Source organism: Astyanax mexicanus, chromosome 10 (assembly GCF_023375975.1).
Source record: "Astyanax mexicanus isolate ESR-SI-001 chromosome 10, AstMex3_surface, whole genome shotgun sequence".
In the NCBI taxonomy this organism is placed as follows: Eukaryota; Metazoa; Chordata; class Actinopteri; order Characiformes; family Acestrorhamphidae; genus Astyanax; species Astyanax mexicanus.
In genome coordinates, this window is record NC_064417.1 from 42,929,013 (window position 1) to 42,953,419 (window position 24,407).

Consider the following 24,407-nt stretch of genomic DNA (forward strand, 5'->3'; position numbering starts at 1 on the left):
GAGATCAAAGAGAACCTTCACCTGTGAGTAGCTCACATCAGAACACGCAAATCTCTCTCTCTCTCTCTCTCTCTCTCTCTCTCTCTGTGTCTCTCGCACGTGAACTCCTCCGCGTTTGACTTGCAGAACTGTGTTTAGCTGTTCTTAAAAATCATTTTAATTAAATAATAGTTCTATGCTTCTATGTTACCGTGTTAATTAACATAATAATTCTGATCATATTTCGCTCATTAAAACAGCCCGAAAACAGCCAGTTGGAATTTTTGGGCCCGATCTAACCTCTAATGCTCTCCACAGGCGCCGCCATGTTTACGACGCGCCGACGCACGTTATGCAAATCGATGTATTTTTGTAATCGATGACGTCGATTATGTCGACGCGTCGCCCCAGCCCTACTGCAAATGCTCAAAGATATGTTGGTAGTTGGTGAAATTTAACAGTACACAAATAAGGATTTCTGCTGAAAATAATACATGAAATTGCTCTGCAGTGGGACTGGTCCCTCCACCACACTATGACAACATGATGATCCAGTGAATTGTCACACTGGTATAGGTGATGACAAGCAAGAACTTAAAGCTCCTGTGTGTGTGTGTGTGTGTGTGTGTGTGTTTTGTGTGTAAGCTTTGTTGTATTTGTGTGTTTTGGTGTGTGTGTTTTGGTGTATGCTTATACGTGTTTTCATGTCAACTGCTTTTTGTGTATGGGATTTGATTACCAGACAGCTTGACTCACAGTTCTGAGTCATTAGTTTCATTTGCCAGGCCTCCATAAGAGCTCCATCCACACTAACACTGCAATAAAGAGACCCCATCTCTCTCTCTCTCTCTTTCACTCTCTCTCTCACTCTTTCACTTTCTCTCTCACTCTCTCTATTTTTCTCTCTATTTCCCTCTATTTCTCTTTTTCCCTCTCTCTCTCTCTTGCTCTTTGTCCCTTCCTCTCTATCTTTCTCTCTCTTTCTCTCCCTCTTTCTCCCTCCTAGCTTTCTCTCTCTCTTTCACTTTCTCTCTCCCTCTTTTACTCTTTCCCTATATCTCTCTCTTTCCCTCCCTCTCTTGCTCTCTCTCTCTCTATTTATCTCTCTCTCTTTCTCATTCTCTCTCTGCCTTTCTCAGTCTTTCCCTCCCTGCCTCTCCTTTTCTTTCCTTTTTTCTCTATCTCATTCTCTTTCACTCTGCCCCTACTCTCTCTCTCTCTCATTCTCTTTCATTTCCTCTGATTCTCTCTCTCTTTCTCTCTCTATCTTTTTCTCCCGCTTTCATTTTCCCTCTTCTCTTTTTTCTCTATCGTTCTCTTCCATGCTTGCTCTCTCTCCCTCCCTCTCTATATTTTCCTCTTTCCCATGCCTCACTCTCCTTCTCTTGCTTCCTCTCTTTCTTCCTCCCACTTTATCTCTATCTGCCACTCTCTCTCTATTTATCTCTCTCTTTTTCTTTTTCTTTTCCTCCCTCTCTCTTTTTCCAATCTTCTCTTTCTTTATCTCTACCGTTTTCTTTTATGCTCCCTCTCTCTCTATCTTCCACACTCTCTCTCACTCTCTCTATTTATCTCTCTCTTTCACTCTTTTTTCATTCTCTCCCTGGCTTTCTAATTCTCTCTCTCTACCTTTGTTAGTCATTCCCTCCCTGCCTTTTCCTTCATTCTCTTTCTTTCTACCCTCATTCTCTCTCTCTCTCTCTCTCTCTCTCTCACCCATAGCACTCTCAGTGCATTCACACCCTCTCTCTTCTGCGATATTCTCACTCGCTATGCCAGAGTGCTGATGCACTAATTCACACTACATATCTGCTTCCTCACTGCTGATCCCAATCTAATCAATTCCGGCACTCTGAAGCTCTGAAAATGACTATAACTGTAGTAAACGAGTATTACAGTAACATTACAGTAATACTACAGGTGTGGGGTTGTGGAATTGCATCATTGTTATCATTGTTAAATCATCACCTGCATACGGTGGTCTGTTATAGTTTAACAGACCCACTGTTAGTGTATCATAATCACAGGCCTATTATAAACACCTTACAATCACCATCATTATTTGACCAAAAACAATCGCTTTGTTTCCTATCTAACTTCATTGGGATTTTAATGGCCCATCACCATGGGAACTAATGGCTTCCTTTCAGTCTGAGCTGTGATGTCACGATAGAGTGGAACCAATCGATTCTCATTAAAAAGCTTTTGTTTGACTTTTGTTTGATCCTTTTGAAATACAGAATAGAAGAGCATATCATTTTCTAAACAAAATAAAACCATTTAATTAAACCTAAATCTAATTATCAGTGAGGTATGAATCAAAATTTACGAATTAAACAGTATCATTAATATGATATTAAATAGTGTAAGTCACCATGCTTTTGGGCTGGTAGCTGATTTTAGATGGTCTAAGCTGGTCATTGATGGTCAGTATGATTGAAAAGCTAGATGTCTAACCAAAAAGATAATCTAGAGCTGGAAATTGACTAGTCAGTCATTGATTAGTCATCGAGCATGGTATTGCTGGACATGGTGGTCATGTTGCCCCATCAGATTGGTTTTGCTGGTCAACCAGATTGATTTTACAAAATCTACAGGGGTTGGACAATGAAATTGAAACACCTGTCATTTTACTGTGGGAGGTTTCATGGCTAAATTGCACCAAATTGGTGGCCAATTTTCATTAATTGCACATTGCCCCAGTAAGAGCAGAGTGTGAAGGTTCAATTAGCTGGGTAAGAGCAGTTTTGCATAAAAATATTGCAATGCACACAACATTATGGGTGACATACCAGAGTTTAAAAGAGGACAAATTGTTGGTGCACGTCTTGCTGGCGCATTTGTGACCAAGACAGCAAGTCTTTGTGATGTATCAAGAGCCACGGTATCCAGGGTAATGTCAGCATACCACCAAGAAGGAGGAACCACATCCAACAGGATTAACTGTGGACGCTGTAAGAGAAATCTGTCTGAAAGGGATGTTTGGGTTCTAACCCGGATTATATCCAAAAAACATAAAACCACGGCTGCTCAAATCAGGGCAGAATTCAATGGATGGTATTCAACCTCAACTCTCCTGTTTCCACCAGAACTGTCCGTTGGGACAAAAAATGATTGTGGTCTAAAACCAGGTGTTTCAGTTTCATTGTCCAACCCCTGTACCTTGATAAAGGTTGATTGACTATTTTTGTCAAGTTAATTGCCCCTGAACTCTGAGCAACAATTAGTTTTTAGTTGAGTCAGCAAGAAAATATTCATGAAATGTGGTCGTAAGCTGTTGTTAGGTATTAGGTTTTAGATTTGGATTTGTATTGGATTTGAATTGTGATAAATATTTATTTTTTGGTAATGCTAGTGAGCTGCCTGGACTTAAGCTGGCCAGGCTGGTAGATTCAGTAGGGATATAATTGATTTACTGTATGTTTGAGAGAGAAAGAAAGGGAGAGAGAGAGAGAATCTAGGTTAACCTTTCTTCCTGAGGGGTATTAAGCTTGACCAAATCTCAAGACACTCTTCCAAGGTGTGTGCAAAGACACACTCACACACTTTCTCTCTCTCACACACACACTCACTCACACACACTCACACAATGACACAAATAAGATACTAATAACCTTCCCACAATTCACACTGGCCACTGGATTCCCCAGCAAACCCTTATTTTTAGAGTCCAATTCTATTGACAATTCTCCTGTACTGAAAGTAGATATCCTGTGTGTGTGTGTGCACATATTGGTGTTCTGTACAATTGTGCAAAGTACATTAGAAGGTGTTTCATACACATTTGGACATACAGTGTAGTTTTATCTAGGATTATTCAGTTTTTATTTAATTCATTTGCCTCACCTGGAGCTTATATTTCTAAGACATTAAGAAGATAAGAAGGCTGTGAGCTCTGTCCTAATTTAGAGTTAAAATAAGACCTGACCTCTCCTTTTCTGTCCGTCATGCCTCTCACTGACTCAGATATCAGAGAAGACGGTTTTGTGGGAGAAGATTTGCTTGGAGAATCCAGTAGCCAGTGTGAGTTTACTATTTATAGATATATGTTTGTATAAAATGAACATTGTTGTTTTATTCTATAAACTACAGACAACATTTATCACAAATTCCAAATATAAATATTGTCATTTACAGCATTTATTTGCAGAAAATGAGAAATGTCTGAAATAACAAAAAAGATGCAGAGCTTTCAGACCTCAAATAATGCAAAAAAAAAAGTTTATATTCATATAGTTTTAACATAAAAAGAACAATATTTGGTGAAATAACCACAGTTTTATGCATCTTGGTATGTTCTCCTCCACCAGCCTTACACACTGCTTTTGTATGGCTTTATGCCACTTCTGGTGCAAAAATTCCAGCAGTTCAGCTTGGTTTGATGGCTTGTGATCATCCATCTTCCTCTTCATTATATTCATCAATTTGGTAAAATCTAAAAAAGTAATTATTTTAAATCTAATAAATAAATTCTTGAGCAAGACACCCTTAGCACTAAGGTTTCATCTTCTCCAAAAATCTTTTGTAGCAATACATACTTCTCTAGCATCAGGTCCATGCTCTGGCTCTGGCACTTCCCTTTTTCATATTATTACTGTACAATGTCTCTGCCCACCTTCAACCCAACCTCATATACTGTATGTGAATCATCGTTCACTGATCTGACTCCACGGATGGTGGCGCCTCTCAGAGCTTCCCAATATGGTCTCATCATGTTCAGCATGCAAGTGTTAATTAGCTTCCCTCCACGATGGTTACCATCGAACATTGCACCCAAGAGAGCCGCGCCAACAGCAAAGCCAACTGGGATGGCTGACAGCTTGGAAAGCAAACATACTGTTCTTCCCAGGATGGCAGTCCATGCCCCACCCTGAGGGCACACACATACAAAATCACACACAAACACACACACACACACACACACATATCCCTCTAAAGACTTGCCCTGTCCTCTCCCAGGTGCACTCAAATCTGTGAAGCAGCATGCAGTTTGTCCCACTTATTGTACAGTGTGACTACCTGTGAATGTGTGTGAGTGAGTGAGTGTGTGTGTGTGTGTTTGTGTGTGTGTGTGCGCGCACGCGAGAGAGAGCAGGCGACCCAGAGCACGTGTTTGTGTTTGCTACACTCGCGTTGCGACAAAGTCTGACCCACTTGAATGTGGGGTGTTGTGCGGCTACATCATTTCCATGTCTGTTCAAGTTACCCATGGGACACTTAGCCTATACCCTCTGTTTATGGTTTATGATGACATCAGAGGATGACCAGGTCATGTGGGATGTCCTAACACTTTCTGAAAACATGTATAATAACTTTGACACTAAAATTTGCACCTCGTCAAGCAGTTTGGACTTGCTGGGCTGCTCATGTAAGCCAAGCTGGTATGATCAAACTTGTAGACTAGCAAGACCAAGACAGATATCCAGCATGACCACCATAACCAGCAAGACCAAGCTGCTTGATGAGGTGCAAATTGTATTGTGAAAGTTGTTGAACATGTTGGTTGGAAAGTGTATGGACACCATACATGACCTGGTCATCAACTGATGTCATCATATAAACAAGGAATATAGGATAAGTATCTAAGAATGGGGTATGTTTTAGTTGGATTTGATGGTTTAAATGGGTTTTGTAAAAGCATGATCAATGAACTCAGCTAGGTAAGCACTATGACCAAGCATGAACGAAAATGTGGACCACCATAACCAGCATCTCCCTGAAGATTGACGAGAATGGACTAGGTTGTTCAGCTGAGTTTGATGATCATGCTTTTTTAAAACCCAGTTAAACCAAGAAAGTCAACTAATACATATCCCACTCTTATACACTTAGTCTATACCCTTGTTTATATGATGACATCATGTGGATGACCAGGTCATGTGTGGTGTTCTAACACTTTTTGAAGAACATGTATATGTATAACAACTTTCACACTGAAATTTGCACCTCCCCTGTTGAGGCAAATATCAATTAACACTCAAATTAACACTCAGTCTTAAGTCTGTGTTGAAACCTGATATGGCTTGCCTTGACTCTGTTGTACTTCACAGTGTGTACAGTGTGTGCGTACAGTGTGTGTGTGTGTCTATGTGTTGGTGTGTGTGTGTGTGTGTAGCGTATTGTGTGTGTATGGGAGGAGGGGGTGGGGGGTTGGTGTTGTGTAAGTCGCCCCTGTAGTCGAGGCCAAAACGATCTTGCGCAGAACCTGCGCGGCGAGCATTTGGAGCTCGTGCTGGATGTTGGCTCTCAGCTCGCTCGCGCTCACTCAACGCAACCCACTTTTCTTTCCGGGCACGGGAAGGAGCTCGCGCAGCGCATCCGCTCCCGCCGCGAGAGGAACCTGCCTCTTGCTTCCTTTTTTGCGTGCGTTTTTTGGGTTTTACGCACGACTTTGGTTTGGCTTGGGCTTGGCGTTGGTTCGGCGTTGGGTTCAGCAGCATCACCACCGGTACCAAAACAGTTTTGAGGGGCTTTAGGAGCTTTGGATGGGAGCGTACTGCGAATAGCTGCGTCCTGAAGTTCGGAGCCCAAGCATTTTCTCCTTTCCAACCTTTCCATCCTTTTATTTCTTTATTCTTTTGTTCGTTTTTTCCGTTTTTTCCTCCTTTTTTCTGCGCGCACGGAGGCGCTTGTGCTCCTACTCGGCTCCTCGGACGAGAGGCATCTGGCGCGTGGGAAATGTGAAGAAGCTTTAAAAAAGTATGGCATGCAAACATGGTCTCGGCCAAGAAGGAGACGGTGACTGCGATGTACCCCGCGTCCATTTCTACAATCCTCTGCTTGCTCTGCGTGACGGCTTGGTGAGTTTCAAGGTGCTCGCTCCGCTGCGCTCGGTGACAATGCGTCCACCAGCACACTTCCCACACCCCCCTACCATCATCACCACCACCATCACCACCGCTCCTAAACGCACACATACCAACAAAAAAAAATAACAGAAAACAGCTGAAAGTTTGGGGTATGAGAAAAACAAAGAATAGCGCGAATAGCGATAAGCGCAAAAAAAGAACCAGAGCTGTAATTGCGCGCAATTGGCTTGGTGGTGGCGCATTGTAACACCGTGGTGTATTATTATTTTTTTGCGTGTTGTGTATTGTGTGTGTTTGTTGCGTGTATGTGATTTGCAGCATCAAGAGGATATCTGGACAGCTCAAGAAGGAGGATAAGTTGTATCCCGAGAATTTCACACGCATATTGGACAGGCTGCTGGACGGCTATGACAACAGACTAAGACCTGGATTCGGGGGTATGTTAAAAAATGAAAAAATAAATAAAAAAATAAATATAAAAATAAATGAATAAACTGGAAGAGAATACTGGTACTCGCAAAGCAAAACTATTTTTAAGAAGTTTTATGGGAAAGGGTGTACCAATTTTAAATAAAAAAGTATTAATTAAAAAGTATGAGGTGTAGAAATTTGAGAAGTAATAGGCACAGTGCAGTTTACAAAAACTACAAAACAAAATCAGAGCGAAGAGTTTTTACTTCAGGCGTTTTTTGAATTATTGAGTTATTGCTTGTTTGCAAGCACTGTAAAAAAAATAGAGGCCGTGGTGAGTTGAAACTGTGAGTCTTCAGGCATCAGTTTTACAGTATAGTTCCAGTATAAACCACTACAAAGGTGTTTGATGTTTTAGGACTGTTTTGGATTGTACTTATAGTGGTTGGTCATGGTGGTCATAATTTTCTGACCTTACTGAAGTATGTGTGTGAACTCTCGCGCTTGCCCCGCCCTCCTCCTACCTAATAGATCGCTCACTGCCTTCGGATATTTAGTCGAGTGTCGTTATGTAATAGCCTGGAGAAAGCCGCTTAGCTTAGCGCACTATTTAAGTCGGAAGAGTGCAGATGTTCTTTTATTTGTGTGTGCGCGCGCGAGAGAGAGCGTGAGTGTGTGCTAAAACCGCTGGACAACAACTGGACCCTTATCTTGTCATTGTTGCACTGTTGAACTGGCTGTGCGAATTAAATTAAACCACTTTGAGATCGTGAGACTTATAGTCGCTTTTCCACTTTCCCGGTTTTTGGTGGTTTGCTTCTTTTTTTTTTTTACAGTTGGCAACTACTCAATTTTTGAAGCTTATATGGCCTTTATCTGCGCTTAGAGCGTGCATGTGTGCATAGATTATGATCGGCTTAAACTCCAGGGAGGTTAAATTTTAAACTACTTTACCCCTTTATGATGTTTCATTAAAGTCCTTTGGACTGAAATATTCCCTCCCTGCAGCAGGAAAGCTGTCAGCCCAGCTTATTTTGTTCTTGTTATTGGATAGTGGAGATTTTGCTTCATTGGAGAAGCTTCAGAGCTTCAGAAAGAAAGAAGCTTCAGGGTTGGCTGCCTCTTCGCCTTTTTTTTTTTTTTACGTAACTTTGGTGAAGAGGCTGAGCGCTGCATGACCCTGAATAGAACGAACTCCCACCTTCTCTTGGCATGGGCTCCTCTGGAAGCTAGAGGAGCAGAGATATATAGAGGCTGAGATGATTCCAGCTCCTTTCTGTTATAAACTGACAGCAAACCTCAGAGTAAACATCAGCGATATGGAATTTTTAGGCCTATCAAGTTCTCAAAGAAGGTGCTGGAGTTTTAAGTTTTTGCAGATTTGTAAAGATCACTAGAGAATGAAGGACGCCTGGGGATCGTGAAGGATGCCTCGTGATTCTCCTCATCGTGAGCCACCTATTCATGACAGATTTGGCTTCAGAGGATGGATCTGTTGGAGGAGTTTTGGAAGGAGTTGAATGCTTTAAGTCATACTTGCATTTGATTGTTGGTGCTGATGCTGCTTAAAACTTGGCAGGAGAACACACATAAGAACTTTCCCTCTTTTTACTTATCTGATACCTCCTGGTAAGCTGATTTCTGTAGGGCTAGTCAGATGCAGCGTTTGCCTTCTGCAGCCATTAACCTGCAGATCATCTCTCTTCATTTCTGCTGTATTTGATTTGAGCTCGTTTCTTCCCAGTGTCTACAATGGAGGGAACACGCTACCTCAGGAACAGGTTTAGACAGATCAAAGATGTATTGTGTGTCATGTTCGATGTTAGAGACGTGAGGGAATTAACATGAAAACCTTTTATGCGAGTACCAGATTTTGTTGTCAGATTCAAAGCAACAATCAGGGAATTTAGAGCAAGTCAATGGCAGAACAACAAAGTGGCATTTGGGCTGAATGTTGTGATGCAGTGGAGAATAGGGGCCGGGGGAGGTGTGCCCTGCTAAAGATTATAAATCAGGTTCTGAGTGCAAGAGCCAACAATCCAGCCAGTCATAAAGACAAGCATCAATGAAACCCAATAATACATAAAAACAGTTTGTTTTCCCAATAATTGTAGCAAATAAATAGCGTTTAATGAGTCTCACAGGGTCATTCAAACATCCAGAAATAATAGGAGTTATAGTAATTGAAATAGTAGTACCAAAATAGTTGCTGTAGTAGTAGTAGTAATAATAGAAGCATTAGTAATAATAATAAAAGTGGTTGCAGTAGTAGTAGAAATGATAATAGTAGTATAAGTAATAAAAATGATAGTTGTAGTAGTACTAACAATAATGATAAAAGTAATAATAACAGGAACGGAAGTAGTAGTTATAGTATTAGTATTAATGTAGGTAATAGTTATAGTTTTAGTATTTAACGTAGTAGTAGGATTGGTTTTAGTAGTTATAGTAGTATACTCTGACATGCCAAAGGTTATAGGACATGGGAATAATAGCGTAAAAAAACCCTGACAGTTTAGCACATCTTAACATTTTCTCAGTCAGTTTTATGAGCTAGCCACTTAAAGTGGCTTTCAGTTAAAATCTGTGCTGAACTTATCCAGAGTTAATTACTCTATTCTTGCCTCTTAATGTTAGTTTGAGAGCATCAGTTGTAAAGTTGTGAAGAGGTAGAGTTACAGGTATGCAGGGAATACCCCTATTTGAGTAATGTTCTAATCCATATTATGACAAGAACTACTCAACTAAGTAAAGATAAAAATATTTTAAAAATGAATCAAGAGCTTTGAAAGTATCCTCAATTGCCATCAAACATGTTATGATGAAACTGGCTCTCATCAGGACCACTCAAAAAAGGAAGACCAAGAGTTCACCTCTGTTGCACAGTAAAGCAATCTTTTATCTTAAATCGTTTATTATTAAGAGAGTAATTTTGTGTGCTTCTCAACAGGTCGAGAGACGGAGGTGAAGACTGACATCTATGTCACCAGTTTTGGCCCAGTGTCTGATGTGGAAATGGTATGTATGAAATCATCTTCTAAACCCAGATATCATGCCTCTGTGGTGCCTGGATAGGTAGCCGAGTTTTGTCGCCCATGTTACACCCAGATGAACCCAACATGAATAGTTTATTGGACTATATTTGGGATAAAATTGGTGCTGATCACGTATTGATATGATATGGACCCGATTGCCCCAACCATTCAGCTGCTACTTAGCTGCATACCCCTCATAACTGGTGAAGCCACAACACAAGGAGGGTGAAGACTAGCACATGCCTCCTCGGATACATGTGAAGTTGGACACCACCTCTTTTTGAACTGTTACTTCTGGTGCAGCATTGCTGAGTGGCATCACAGCGCGCTCTGAGGAAATCACAGCGACTCGGTTCCAATACATCAGCCCACAGATGCCTTGTGCTGATCAACTTCACCCTTTTGAGTGATGAGGGGAAAGAGCGCCATCTACCCACCCAGAGCAAGAAGGGCCAAAGCAAGGCCAATTGTGCTGTCTCAGGGCTCCAGCAGCTGATGACAAGCTGAATGACAGGGATTCGAATTAGTGATCTCCCGATCATAGTGGCAATGCTTTAGACTGCTGGTTTTGTTATGTAGTATGTGAATATTTCTGCCTTGGAAAACAGTTCACCATGACAGTTGACAGTCGCAACGTAATGTAACAAGTGCTCTGAATTGAAACTGATGTGTTTTATTTTTTACTTTGCATATGTTATATGGTTTTGTGGTCTAATTAGACACTGGGTCTAACTAAGATGGTGAACAATTTCTTTATTCGTTGTAAGAGAAGCAGGATGGTTGATTGGATGAATTGTCCACTATCTAGGTTGTCTGGCAGGCAGTCACCAGCTCCTTTGTTTGCAGTAGTGATTGTTCAGCAGGATAATGCTCATCCACACACAGCAAGAGTTTACCAGGAAGGTCTCTGCCAGATTGCAACACTTCCTTGGTCTGCGTGGTTGCCAGATTTATTGCCAATAAAGCATTTTTGGGACCATCTCAGATGACAGCTTCAGCAACCCATGAGTGTGCAGGGTCTATAGGCCCAACTTCAACATCTGTTGGCAGATGTGTTACAGGATATAATATGGAACCTACAAACCTCAACCATTTCTATAAAATAATTTCTGATATTGTAAGCACCATAATGTAGAGTATCATCGTATACAGCTCTGGAAAAAAGTAAGAGACCACTTAAAAATTTCTTTGATTTTACCAAATTGAAAAGCTCTGGAATATAATCAAGAGGAAGATGGATGATCACAAGCCACCAAACCAAACTGAACTGCTTGAATTTTGCGCCAGGAGTGGCGTAAATGAACCAAAAGCAGTGTGTAAGACTGGTGCAGGAGAACATGCCAATGAATTGATGCATGGAAACTGTTATTAAAAACCAGGGTTATTCCACCAAATATTGATTTTTAAACTCTTAAAACTTGAGAATATGAACTTGTTTTCTTTGCATTATTTGAGGTCTAAAAGCTTAGCATCTTTTTTTGCTATTTCAGCCATTTCTCATTTTCTGTATATAAATGCTCTAAAATAATATTTGGAATTTGGGAGAAATGTTGTCTGTAGTGTATAGAATAAAACAACAATGTTAATTTTCCTTAAACATAAACCTATAAATAGCAAAGTTAGAAACATTGATTCAGAAACTGAAGTGCTCTCTTAATTTTTTCCAGAGCTGTATGTACAATTTCAGATTTAAAGGTTTTCATAGGGTGTCATAATGACTGTATAACACCACTTTTGAAGCTCAAGATTTGGTTTGATTCTCTGTTTGTTTAGGAGTACACAATGGACGTGTTCTTCAGACAGACCTGGGTTGACCAGAGGTTGAGGTATGAGGGGCCCATTGAGATTCTGCGGCTAAACAACCTGATGGTGACCAAAGTGTGGACTCCTGATACGTTCTTCAGGAACGGCAAAAGATCTGTGGCCCACAACATGACCGCCCCTAACAAACTCTTCAGGATCATGAAAAACGGAACAATCCTTTACACCATGAGGTACTCTTTTTGCTTGACATGTAATCAGTAAAAAATGTCTTTTTTTTGTACCCATGTTTTTTGTGCCAGTAAAGATTATAAAGATTATAAACATTATCATCAACTGAATATGTGTCAAGAACTTGATGATTCAAAATTGTCTGGCTTTTGATAAAAAAATTGCAATTACAATATTTACCTTTTGGCTGGTTAAATGATACAAATCTGCACGTATTACTGTTAGGAATGACTTTGTACTTTAGAGGGAACAAATCTGACCCTGTAAAGACCAATATTGTACCCTTAAGGGTCCAATTATTAAGAGTGTGCAAAAGTTTGAGTACAAAAAAGTACTTATATTGTACCTCTGTTTTTTTAGAGTGTAGCAGTTCACCCAATATTTGTAGACTTTTGGCACTTCATTAAATACCAAGATATAAAATATGAAGCCAAAAAGACATCAATGTGTGAAGACATGAACAAAGATTTCAGCCTGTCATCAATTACCAGCTATTAATCCAGCCCAGAAAAACAGATAGCAATGTGGCAACTCACGCCTACCAGCTCAGGCCAGCTGCTGTGATTGTAATCATCACTGCAATAATTTGGATGTTAGCATTACAACAGAACTGCTTCAGACCTGCCTATGCAGGGTGACAAGTTCATACATAATTGATTCAGATTGACACAGAACCAGAATAGTGTTCCGATAAGCGATCACAACATTATCTAACATTCAGTAGCTTAGCCTACTGCAGAGTTTTGTTATTGCGATTTCACTGTAAAATGAATGTAACTGTATGTTAACAGTTATGTATATGTATATATTATGTATATGTGTTTTTTTCTTTACTATACAGATTGACAATAAGTGCAGAGTGTCCAATGAAGCTGGTGGATTTTCCAATGGACGGCCATTCCTGTCCGCTGAAGTTTGGCAGCTGTAAGTTTTTTAATTCTCTAAATGTGAGCGGCTTGTCGTATCTACTGTTACTGATAACACATTTCCGGACTAAATCAATAGAGAGGCGAGACTGCACCAGTTTGGGAGACAACCGCACCTCTCTGACTGTGTTCAGCAAAAGCGATGAGGAGCGCTGCTCAATACTGTCTCATCTCAATCGCATTCCATCCACTGCAGGGTGTCCAACTCTATTCCACAGCACTGTGGGACTGCACTTTTCCCTGAGTTTTCACTGCTTTAATGCTACTTATTCAGCTCATAAAGGCTTGATCATAAACCATTGAATCAGGCTTGTTATGTGGCAGGCAAATTCTCAGCTCGTGAAGGGTCTGATAATAATAAACCATTGAAACAGGATACATTTAGTTGAAGAAATAAGAAGAGTGGGTAGCACAGAATTTAATACAAAATCACTTTATTTTTCATGTTTAAAATATATATATATATTAAATTAGCCTTCTGTAACCCAAAACCAAACACTTTGACTTTAAGCCAAAACCAAGAAAAGGTCACTGATAAAAATGTGTTAAGTCCCCCAAATCACTGGTCAATATCTATCCTATCTGAGTCTCTTAATAATGAATCAGCCGATACAATTATTTAGTCTGATATACAGGGGTTGGACAAGGAAATTGAAACACCTCTCATTTTAGTGTGGAAGGTTTGATGGCTAAATTGGAGCAGCCTGGGGGCCAATCTTCATTAACTGCACATTGCACCAGTAAGAGCAGAGTGTGAAGGTTCAATTAGCAGGGTAAGAGCACAGTTCTGCTCTAAATATTGCAATGCACACAACATTATGGGGGGCATACCAGAGTTCAAAAGAGGACAAATTGTTGGTGCACGTCTTGCTGGTGCATCTGTGACCAAGACAGCAAGTCTTTGTGATGTATCAAGAGCCACGGTATCCAGGATAATGTCAGCATACCACCAAGAAGGACCAGCCACATCCAACAGGATTAACTGTGGACGCTGTAAGAGGAAGCTGTCTGAAAGGGTGCTAACACGGATTCTTTCTATCCAAAAAACATAAAATTCAATGTGCACCTCAACTCTCCTGTTTCCACCAGAACTGTCCGTCACCACAATAAATTATTGTGGTCTAAAAGCAGGTGTTTCAGTTTCATTGTCCAACCCCTGTATATAGATATATGGTTAAGTCATCTCACTCAAAGGACCAACGTTTTGCAGATAAGTGAGTTTGGGTATTAAACCTACAAACTTGCGATCAGTAATCTAAGAAAAAATGTTGATATATTCACAAGGACATCATCAAAGCCTCTAAATTCATCTCCAATGAGATGTCAGGTTTGACAGGGTCAACCACACCCCAAAATCTAAATCTAATCATAACACCCACATTCAAACCTGTTTATAATCCTATTTCTAACTTCTACACTGTTTATAATGAACTCTATTTGAACTTTACTTTACTGCCTTATTTTCAAAAACCAAGTATCTTCACACCAGTGTTTATTTTTAATGTATTAAAAAATTCTGAGTGTCCAAAATTACTTTAACTAAAAATCTGCCACTATACACTCATATGCCAAAAGTCATGGGATAGCAGTATGTTTTATAAACTAATCAGAGACAGTTAACTCAGGTTATTTCTTGTGCCCCCCCCCCCCCCATATCTGTATAAATTGTGAGGTGTTATCTTGTGGGGGATGCTAAACACTGGCCAACATGCTAATAGCAAGGCGACATAACTTATCAAGTGAGTTCCAGAGAGGACAGAAAGCTAAACTGTCAATTAAATTGCTTTAAACTAAATTGCATTAAACATTAAAACTTTTAAATCTGTGTAAAACTCATGAGGAATCCTGCCAGACATACTGAGTATACATCCCAGCTTGGTGGGCTTAAGACCCCCACAGGCTAAATATCTTTTGTGGAGAATCTGAAAAAAGGCAGAATGTTGAGTAGGCTCTAAACTCCAGGAAGAAGACATGCCTTTAACTGGAGAGAAAAAGAAAGAATATATTTATATATTTATATACATATCTTGGGGAGGACTGTAACTTGCCCAAGCATGAGGGCTTTTGCTGGAGATGTTACTTTCATTGCAGCAAGTTTCCGCACCACTGCAACCGTCCCTTAATATATTCCGCTGGATGCTTGCAAATAAATAGACTACTTTGCAAGTGTCTCATGTTTAGAGAAACACAATCTACTTTGCTTCCTTATTGTAAAACAGTGATAATTTCACTACAATATTTTTTCAACTTATTCTTGCTTTCCTATGTGCAGAGATATGAAACAGTGGTGACACTGTTCTTATGAATTCTGTAATTATAGTGCACTGTATGGCATATTCAATATATCACAATAACTGTCATAAGCTTGTAAAATACCACATATGTAAAACCAGTGACATACATAACATGTTATAAAATATAAGTATGTCACTTAAAAATAAAGAGAGTTTTCAGAATATCTTATTAGTGCTTTTAATGTTAGCTTGCTAACACATGCGATTAATCTGAAAAACGTACATGTGTCATATTTTTTCTTTAACAATATAAATCACTTGACAAAGTTTCTAGAGCCTGGTGACACATTAGCATTAGTTTTATTTAGGGAAATTACACAGTGTTGCTTTCTTTACTGTTAAGTTCAGAAGGTAGAATACTTTTTATTTATGATGAAGTTTAGGCTCTTTCTCCCTCTCTATCTCTCTCTCTCTCTCCATATTTCTCTGTCTCTCTGTCTCTCTCTCTTTCTCTCCATCTTTCTCTCACACGCACACACACTTGTACATACACACAAACACAACTAACAGCACGCTTTCTCTTCCAAGTTGTTGAAAGTGGAATATGGAGCTAGATTAGCATTTATTTCCTTCATTAAAGCTTAATGGTTATTAAACTTTTACTCTTAAGGGGATCATTTTTTAATAGTTTAACACCACTACATATAGTACCTATTCATGAGAGTATTGTTAATATGTCTTTATGAAGAGACATACTTGTACTTTATAGCATGTTATGTGTGTCAGTATACATACAAGCTATGACAGTCCATGACAGTATACAAGCTTATGACAGTCCATGTAATGCATTATGAATTCAGGATTTATATGGATTCAAGTGTTACAGAAACAGCATGAGGGGAAATTGTGTCTGCAAGAGTAAATACAAAATTAGATCACCTGCTCAAAACCGAACAAAGAATTTCTATATCAGCAGCAGCAGCCTTGACGATGGTCAGTCAGCAAAAAAGAAAAAACTAAAAGGAAGAAGGAGAAAAAAATTAATCTCTGACGGAGGAATCTGTGGTTGGTGCACAGCAGGGCGCTTTTTATCGTGGCAAGCCGAGAGAGATTTGGAGATAAAATCAGTCCAGGAGATGGAAAAAAGAAAGCTGGAGAGGAGAGAGGAGAGAGGGTTTTGGGAGCCCCTCCCACTACCTCCTGAGCTGCGAGATTGTGACATTGTGGAGGAGGACACGCAAATCCTGTGTTTTTCGTCGCTTCATCAATCTGGGTTCGAGATAATAGTTGGCCTGCCTGTACGGGCCAGTTCTCTGTCTTGGTGGGCCGGAGGGGACGGCAGGCAGTCGGGGAACTGCTGAGAAGGTCACTGTAGTTCTGTATAGGTCGAAGTGCTCCAGGACAGTGTAGAATAGTGTAGACTTCCAGTGTTCCAGTGGTGCTGAAGCTGAAATAGTCATATTTTGTCTATTACTACCACATGACTCACATATACAATATTACATTAAGTACAGTTAGTTATAGTTGTACCGTGAATGAGATGCCAGATTGCAATGCTATTTTGATGGAAGATAAAAGTTACTAGAAACAATAAATGTATTGGTAATATTTACTGAGCTGCATTTACAGAAGTAGTGTGTAACACATCTACACTGCCTTCCCCCCCAAAGAAGTCACCATCTGGCTTTAACTAAGCTAATGATCTGGTGTTGCTGCAGTTGGTCTGCAGGTCTAGGTTCAGCAACAGTATGTGCTGAAAGAATGAGGTCAGCTGACTACCTGAATATATTGATTATAGACCAAGTTATTCCATCAATTAATTTTTTCTCCTCTGATGACACGGGCATTTTCCAAGATGACAATGCCAGCATTCATGGGGCTGGAATTGTGAAAGAGTGATTCAGGGAGCATGAGATCATCAATTTTACACATGGATTGTTCACCGCAGAGTCCAGACCTTAACCTCATTGAGAATCTTTGGAATTGGGTGCTGGAGAAGGCTTTGTGCAGTGGGCAGACTCTACCATCATCAATGCTGCAAGATCTTGGTGAAAAATTGATGCAACACTGGATTGAAATAAATCTTGTGACATCTTGTGACAGAAGTTTATTGAAACAATGGCACAGTGAACGCATACCGCAAACAAAGATAAAGGGGTGCCAATGAAATATTAGACTGTGTGACCTTTTTTTTGGCCAGCCAGTGTATAATGCAGCATGTCAGACGTCTCAGAATGAAGAGGTTGTAGAGGTTCTTAATGGTGCCCTGTGCTAAAAAACATAAATACCCATATACAGGGACAATACAGTTGGACAATGAAACTTAAACACCTGTCATTTTAGTGTGGGAGGTTTCATGGCTAAATTGGACCAGTCCGATGGCCAATCTTCATTAATTGCACATTATTGCACCAGTAAGAGCAGAGTGTGAAGGTTCAATTAGCAGGGTAAGAGCACAGTTTCGCTCAAAATATTGCAATGCACACAACATTATGGGTGACATACCAGAGTTCAAAAGAGGACAAATTGTTGGTACACGTCTTGCCGGCACGTGTATGGAAATGGAAATGATACCAAGTAAATTAATTGCACTGTGTTGCCTTGCTCTTGCACCTTCCTGTACTCCAGCTATCCTTTGACATCTTATTTTATCATTCCTACTGTAGTGTTTAATTCTTAACTTTCACTGTCTCTTTCTATTTATTAATAATTTTTCAAAGTCTGGTTTATTCCTTTTCCCCTTTAACCCTCTAGTACACACACATTCACACCAGTACCTCCTTGGAGGCGGACGTGTCGTTTCATTACACTCTTTCTCTGCTCAGTATCACACCACGAGAGAGGGAAAAAGAGAGAGAGAGAGTGAGAGACAGAGCGAGAGAGATGGTCTCAAAGGAGGGCAGGATAATTGGGACTGGGGGAGGCCTATTAAACACCTCAGAACATACACAACCACTCAAACTGCTGCTGTAATGTTATTAATATACATTTTCAATAATTCAGCATTATACATGAAAACCAAGAGATTTCCATAGGGCGAGTTTCCAATTTGTCCCCAACTATGGAATGTTAAATCATACACAATATGTCCTACACATGCCCTGGTATACTGTAGATATGACAAGATATGAGCGGTCCCCTGACATTGACCATTTTTAGTGCCCCCCCAAACCCCAACCCTCATCCCACACACGCACACAAACCCTCCACCTAATCATCCACCCATCCAATTATCCTACAATATCGTAATATCCTATGGATAATATTTTATACTACATTTGTATTATTGTTTCCACCACCACCGCTGCTCTATGGAGGACCAATTCTTTTTTTAACCCTTGTGTGGTGTTCATATTTTTGTTACTCGTTTACTTTGTTACTTGTATTTAATTCAGCAAAATTAAGCAATTTTACATTAAAATGCTTTACACATGCTTGCTTCACCTAAATTGCAAGCAATATAACCAGCTTACATGGTTAATATTTGCCCTTTACCTTTCTTATGTTACATTTCTTTAAAAAAGTGCTACTCTTTTTTATTAGTTTTTTTAATAAAATGTAAAAGAAAATGAATTTAACTCAAGATATGAGTAAAACATTTGTTTAGTTTCAAATTTACAAATGAAGCAATGTTTATTAGCCCTTGGCCAAACATACTGTATGTAATATAAATGTGTGTGGGGGGGGGGGGGGGGTGTACAGTGTGTGTTAATCGAAAATGTGTTTTGATATATGTTTTTCACAAAAAATGAGCCAATGCCAATGAGTTTGATGTAGAAAAAATATTTTTTTATATCATTTGATGAAAAATGAAAACGGGTCCCACAGACCCGAACACCACACAAGGGTTAATAAAAGTTCTAATAAAGAATTATTTTTTGATCTGTCATTATGTACAAAGAGGACATAAATTACCAGACATATAGTCTAGCATATAATGATGAGAAAATAATATAAGTTGAACAAACAGATTGAATTTTAAATGTTGTGTTGTTTTGTTAGATTTAGATAAGTCAGGTGTTTAGCTTAAATGGTACAGTTAAATAAATAAAATATTTATTTACCAAATGCATTAAGTGACACACAAAGAGTCCAGACCTTAACCTCATTGAGAATCTTTGGGGTGTGCTGGTTGGAGAAGACTTTGTGCAGTGGTCAGACTCTACCATCATCAATGCTGCTGCAAGATCTTGGTGAAAAATGAATCCAGCAACACTGGATTAAAATAAATCTTGTGACATTGCTGAAGCTTATGGAAACAATGCCACAGTAAATGTGTGCTGCAATCAAAGCTAAAGGCATTCCAACTAAATATTAGACTGTGTGACCTTTTTTTTGTAGAAGCAGATGGATCTAGTGCAACTTCACTGTACAACAAGGTGCCTGGCAATAAAATCACTGATCAAAAAATGGTAAAAACCAGCAGCACTTGACTGGAGAATTTCAGATTTATTGATAATACAAAGGTAACATGATCAGCCAATGAGAGGCTGGCAGCTCAATTCCACAGAGGAACCACTTCCACCCAAAACTTCTCAAAAGTCCTTTTTTTTTGTATTAACTTTTTTGTGGGTCAGGCAGTGTAGTTGCAAAAATATTTGCATCCGAATTATTGCATTATTAAAAACTGAGATTATAAACATGTGAAGTGTAGAATTCTTCCAGACCATCAGTTGAGGCTCCTCCTCAGTGGGTTCTAACTCGCACAGCTCATGTTTTTGAATGAACGCTCATTTCAGTGTCCGTCTTCATGTAGGGGTGTAAACAGTGATTGCACTGGGCTGTAGGGACATGCTGATAAGTGTGACACTGCGGCGGGAAGCTGAAAAGGGGAGGGGCCAGTAAACACTGTGCTTTGTCCTATATTCTCTAGAATGAGCACATACATTCATACTCTGATATAAAATGCATTATGCATCACACACACTTTGTAACCGTGTTATTTGTGCAGATATTGCTTCAATTCACTATTTCCCCCATTTTTTTAGCAGTTCATTATTTTATTCTATCCTTATTTTTTTGTCATCTTTTACTCTGTTGCTATTATTCCTATGTTATATTCACAATCTCAAACATCTCAGGGAACTGCTGGGTGGTTTTGTGTTGTAGATGCTTACCCTAAGACGGAGATGATCTACACATGGACCAAAGGGCCGAAGAACTCAGTGGAAGTTCCTCCTGAATCCTCCAGCCTTGTGCAGTATGATCTGATAGGACAAACTGTTTCCAGTGAAACCGTGAAATCCATCACAGGTACATTAATACACACACACACACACACACACACACAAAAATAGCACAGGCCTTTCCATTCTTGCAATATGAATTCCCACTGTATGCATTAAAAAGAAGAATGAACTATAGTGTATCAGGTCTGTGCAGGTTTTGTAACCCTTCCCAAAAGGCATGTATATGGTTGTATATTTCATTTCTTTTGCTGGAAAGCCTATTAAACACCTCAGAACTCAAATTGCCATGTTCTACATATGTAATAATATATTTTTTATATTATATTATATGTTTGTCCCCAAAAAACGATTTTTGAAATCATGTATGGTATTTCATTCACTAGTCGATATAAATTTACCAAGATGACTACATCAATTCCTGATGACTCAGCTTCTCCCTACAGTTCTGCACAAAGAAATAAAATCCAATTTAGGCAGACCCTACCATTGGGTCAATTTTGTGTCTCATTAACCCTTTTTGATCCAATTTGTGTTACAGTGATGGAAAACTGTTGGAATCTTGTGTTTTTTATGTCTGTAATGCACTCATAACTCATAAACATAAAGTTGCATAAAGTTGAGTTTCAGCTCCATACATTTAAAGAAGGAAAAATTAAGTATATTGTACTATAGTAAGTACTGTGCACATGAATTTTTGCCCTCCCCAAAGAAAACCCTTCCTATAGACAATCCTATTTTTAATTATTTGCTCATAAAACAACAAAAGGTTAAATATTAGTAGTTTTTTAAATTATGTATAGTAGTTATTGATTAATTTAAGCTTAATTAAGGTTACAATTCCAAAATAAACCCAGAATTAAAAGGGTTATATTGATATTTGTTCAGATTGTCTGGTTAACGTCACTGCAACGGCTCACAGTAGCTTAGTATTCCACAGTAGTTTTTTTTTTTTTTTTAGAAAACTGTAACTACTTATTTTTTTATGTTTATTTTCTTTTTATTTCTATATACTCTGCTTTAAAATCCCTGGTCTCAAAAAAAAAAAAAGAATATCGGAACCAGTAAAACCTAAATTTATGAATATAATAATTGACTTAATCTGACTTAAAAAAGGGTGCCTGACCAGGTTAAACCAAGAATAAAACTTTAAAAAGTAAAACGATGCTGATGATTTATTATGAATTATGATACACAATAGTGCTGATGTATATAAGATACAGTTGGATACCATACACACCAATGAGGCTTTAACAAAGGTGATGCAAAATAACATATAAATATAGAATATAATATATTTAAATGTAAAATATGAATAAAAAAAAACTAAGGTATAGCTTATTGGCTAGGCCATCTTTTAGCCACCTAAGTCAGTCTTCCTTGTACCTTTGGATTTTTCTTTCTGTTGTGACTCTGTAGTGTGAAGTAGTCTGGTTTGTTTTTGAGGTTAACAATATATCCTACTACATACGAAACATATATTATTCAACCATGCCAAAGAATATACAGTTCTGCAGCTCTGTCAAACAAAATCTGTAAATAATCTAGCAGATTTGATTGACTGTACGATGCTTCACTTCTGCTACTTCTGTTATACAACTTGCTGATGTAGAGAAATGTTCCTGATGCTTTATGTTCAAATGCTGATGTACAGATTTGCTCAAAATTCTTTTGAAGGAAATACTGAGATTGACCTTATATGGTATAAAGTATTTGGAAACCATAAAGATATGTTACTGAAGATTCTCAGATGTTTGCTTCTCTTAGATGTATCAGATTTCTCAATGTTGGCCTTAGATGTATATTCGTCATATGACAGCATATGTGAAATGCTGCTTTTTTTTACAATATGTAAATAATTAAAGCTTAAATTTACATATTTACAGAATGTAAAGAACTTGAGTCTCGGTTTGAGCTGAGATGTACAATCAAGCCCATAATCCACATTAAAACTACGGAGTAGGCAAAGAATTATGACTGTCAGACAGGAGGCTTAGCATTGTACAGTATATTCACATCATACAGTTTTATATATCAGTATCAGCTTATTCTGAGAAGAAGGAAACATCCAAATCAATAGCACAAAACAAAGTAAATAAGCTTTAAAGGGCATTTATTTATTATTTTTTATTTTTGTTTTTTCTAAAAAAAAGGCTTTTATCTGAGCATGCTAATGTTTTATTAGACTTGAAGCCTTTTCTTTTATTATTAATATTATCAAAGTATGTAATGTTGCAGCCCTAGAATGTCAAACTGTAATTTTCTTGTCATACAGTGGCTTGCAAAAGTATTCATACCCCTTGGACTTTTTTTTTTTTTATATTTTGTCACCTTACAACCACAAGATTAAATGTATTTTATAGAAATTTTAAGTGATAAACCAAAACAAAGTAGCACCTAATTGTGAAGTAAAATTAAAATGATACATTGTTTTCAATTTCTTTTATAAAATAAATATCTGTGTGATATGTAAAAGTGACAGACTGTGATTCTTAAACACTGCTGTATTCTCCTTTAAATCCGGCTAAAGCAAAAACAGGATGCTCATACTCTTGAGCAGTATATTGTACTGTATATTTTGGTTTGAGTTTTATAGTTTTATAGTTATAGAGTTATATAGCTTATTTACAAGCAGGACCAACAGAATCAATCTACTTTTATTTTTCATTAGCATTTTAATAGCTAAGCATTTACAATAAACAGATATAAAAATGTATTTAATTACTTAAATAAGATAACAAATTTGGAAAAAATAGGCTACAGGACAGCCCTGTTGAGGATATGTCCTGTCCTTAATATTTTATATTACTGCTATTGCTGTAAACTGTCAGAATTTACATTTTTGAGGCTACAACTTGCCGGTTTAAATATGGTTTAAATATGTATTAAATATATATTTTTTATTTATGATTTCCAATCATATTCATACTGTTGTCTGAATAAGAGAATATGATGCAGAGATACCACAGTATTTTCTACTGTATTTTTCTAATATACTGTACTTTATAAGTAAGAGTTGATTTTGTTTTTTGCTTTTTGAGTTGAGTGAAGACTACACTTCTTAACCTCCGAGCTCTTTCATGTCTTGTGGGTATATTTTCCTGCAGCGATTTGAGTCATTGACTCGAATCAGGCTAATAAACTGTTTCCTGTTTACTGCTGTCTTTCAGGTGAATATGTGGTGATGACTGTCTACTTCCACTTGAAACGGAAAATGGGCTACTTCATGATTCAGACGTACATCCCCTGCATCATGACAGTAATCCTTTCCCAAGTGTCCTTCTGGATAAATAAGGAATCCGTGCCCGCCAGAACTGTCTTCGGTAAGTATTACTCACAAATCCCCTACAATGTTCGGCTTTTTTCCCCCCTCTCTCATAGGCTCAAACATTTCCATTCTCATGCTAATATAAAAGAGGAATGGAATTGAGAGAAAAGTGTGGCATGCCACTCTCGCGCTCCCTCTCCCTCCCTCACTTTCTCTCTCTTCTTCACTCTCTCATTTTCTCTCTCTCTCTTTCTCTCTGCCTCATTTTTTCTCGTGTCATTTTTAATGACTGTTTCCCCAGTTTCTGACTGTTTGATTCTGACTGTTCAGCTGAATAAGGGATAATTGTCTATAGACTTGAACCAACCCATTTCTGTCGCTCTGTCTTTCTTTCTCTCCCTTTCTCTCACTTTCTCTCGCTCTGACACACACTCACACACACACACACACACACACACACACACACACACACTCGCACATGCACACACACACACACACACACACACACACACACCCTTCCTGTTTCTTTACCTGGGGCAACAGAGATGCTGAGAATAGCACGCTCTC

General features: G+C 38.6%; 1 protein-coding gene across 1 annotated transcript in view; it reads left to right on the plus strand.

The window, feature by feature from the left end:
- The first annotated feature begins 6,164 nt into the window (after positions 1 to 6,164).
- The window catches only part of gabra4 (gamma-aminobutyric acid type A receptor subunit alpha4), a 46,545-nt gene continuing 28,302 nt past the window's right edge, over positions 6,165 to 24,407 (plus strand). The window contains exons 1-7 of the mRNA XM_007247464.4: positions 6,165 to 6,779; positions 7,107 to 7,225; positions 10,150 to 10,217; positions 12,008 to 12,228; positions 13,068 to 13,150; positions 20,496 to 20,639; positions 23,743 to 23,895. Of these exons, the coding sequence (XP_007247526.3) occupies positions 6,694 to 6,779; positions 7,107 to 7,225; positions 10,150 to 10,217; positions 12,008 to 12,228; positions 13,068 to 13,150; positions 20,496 to 20,639; positions 23,743 to 23,895 (874 nt within the window). The 5' untranslated portion in view covers positions 6,165 to 6,693. The remainder of the gene's footprint in view (positions 6,780 to 7,106; positions 7,226 to 10,149; positions 10,218 to 12,007; positions 12,229 to 13,067; positions 13,151 to 20,495; positions 20,640 to 23,742; positions 23,896 to 24,407) is intronic.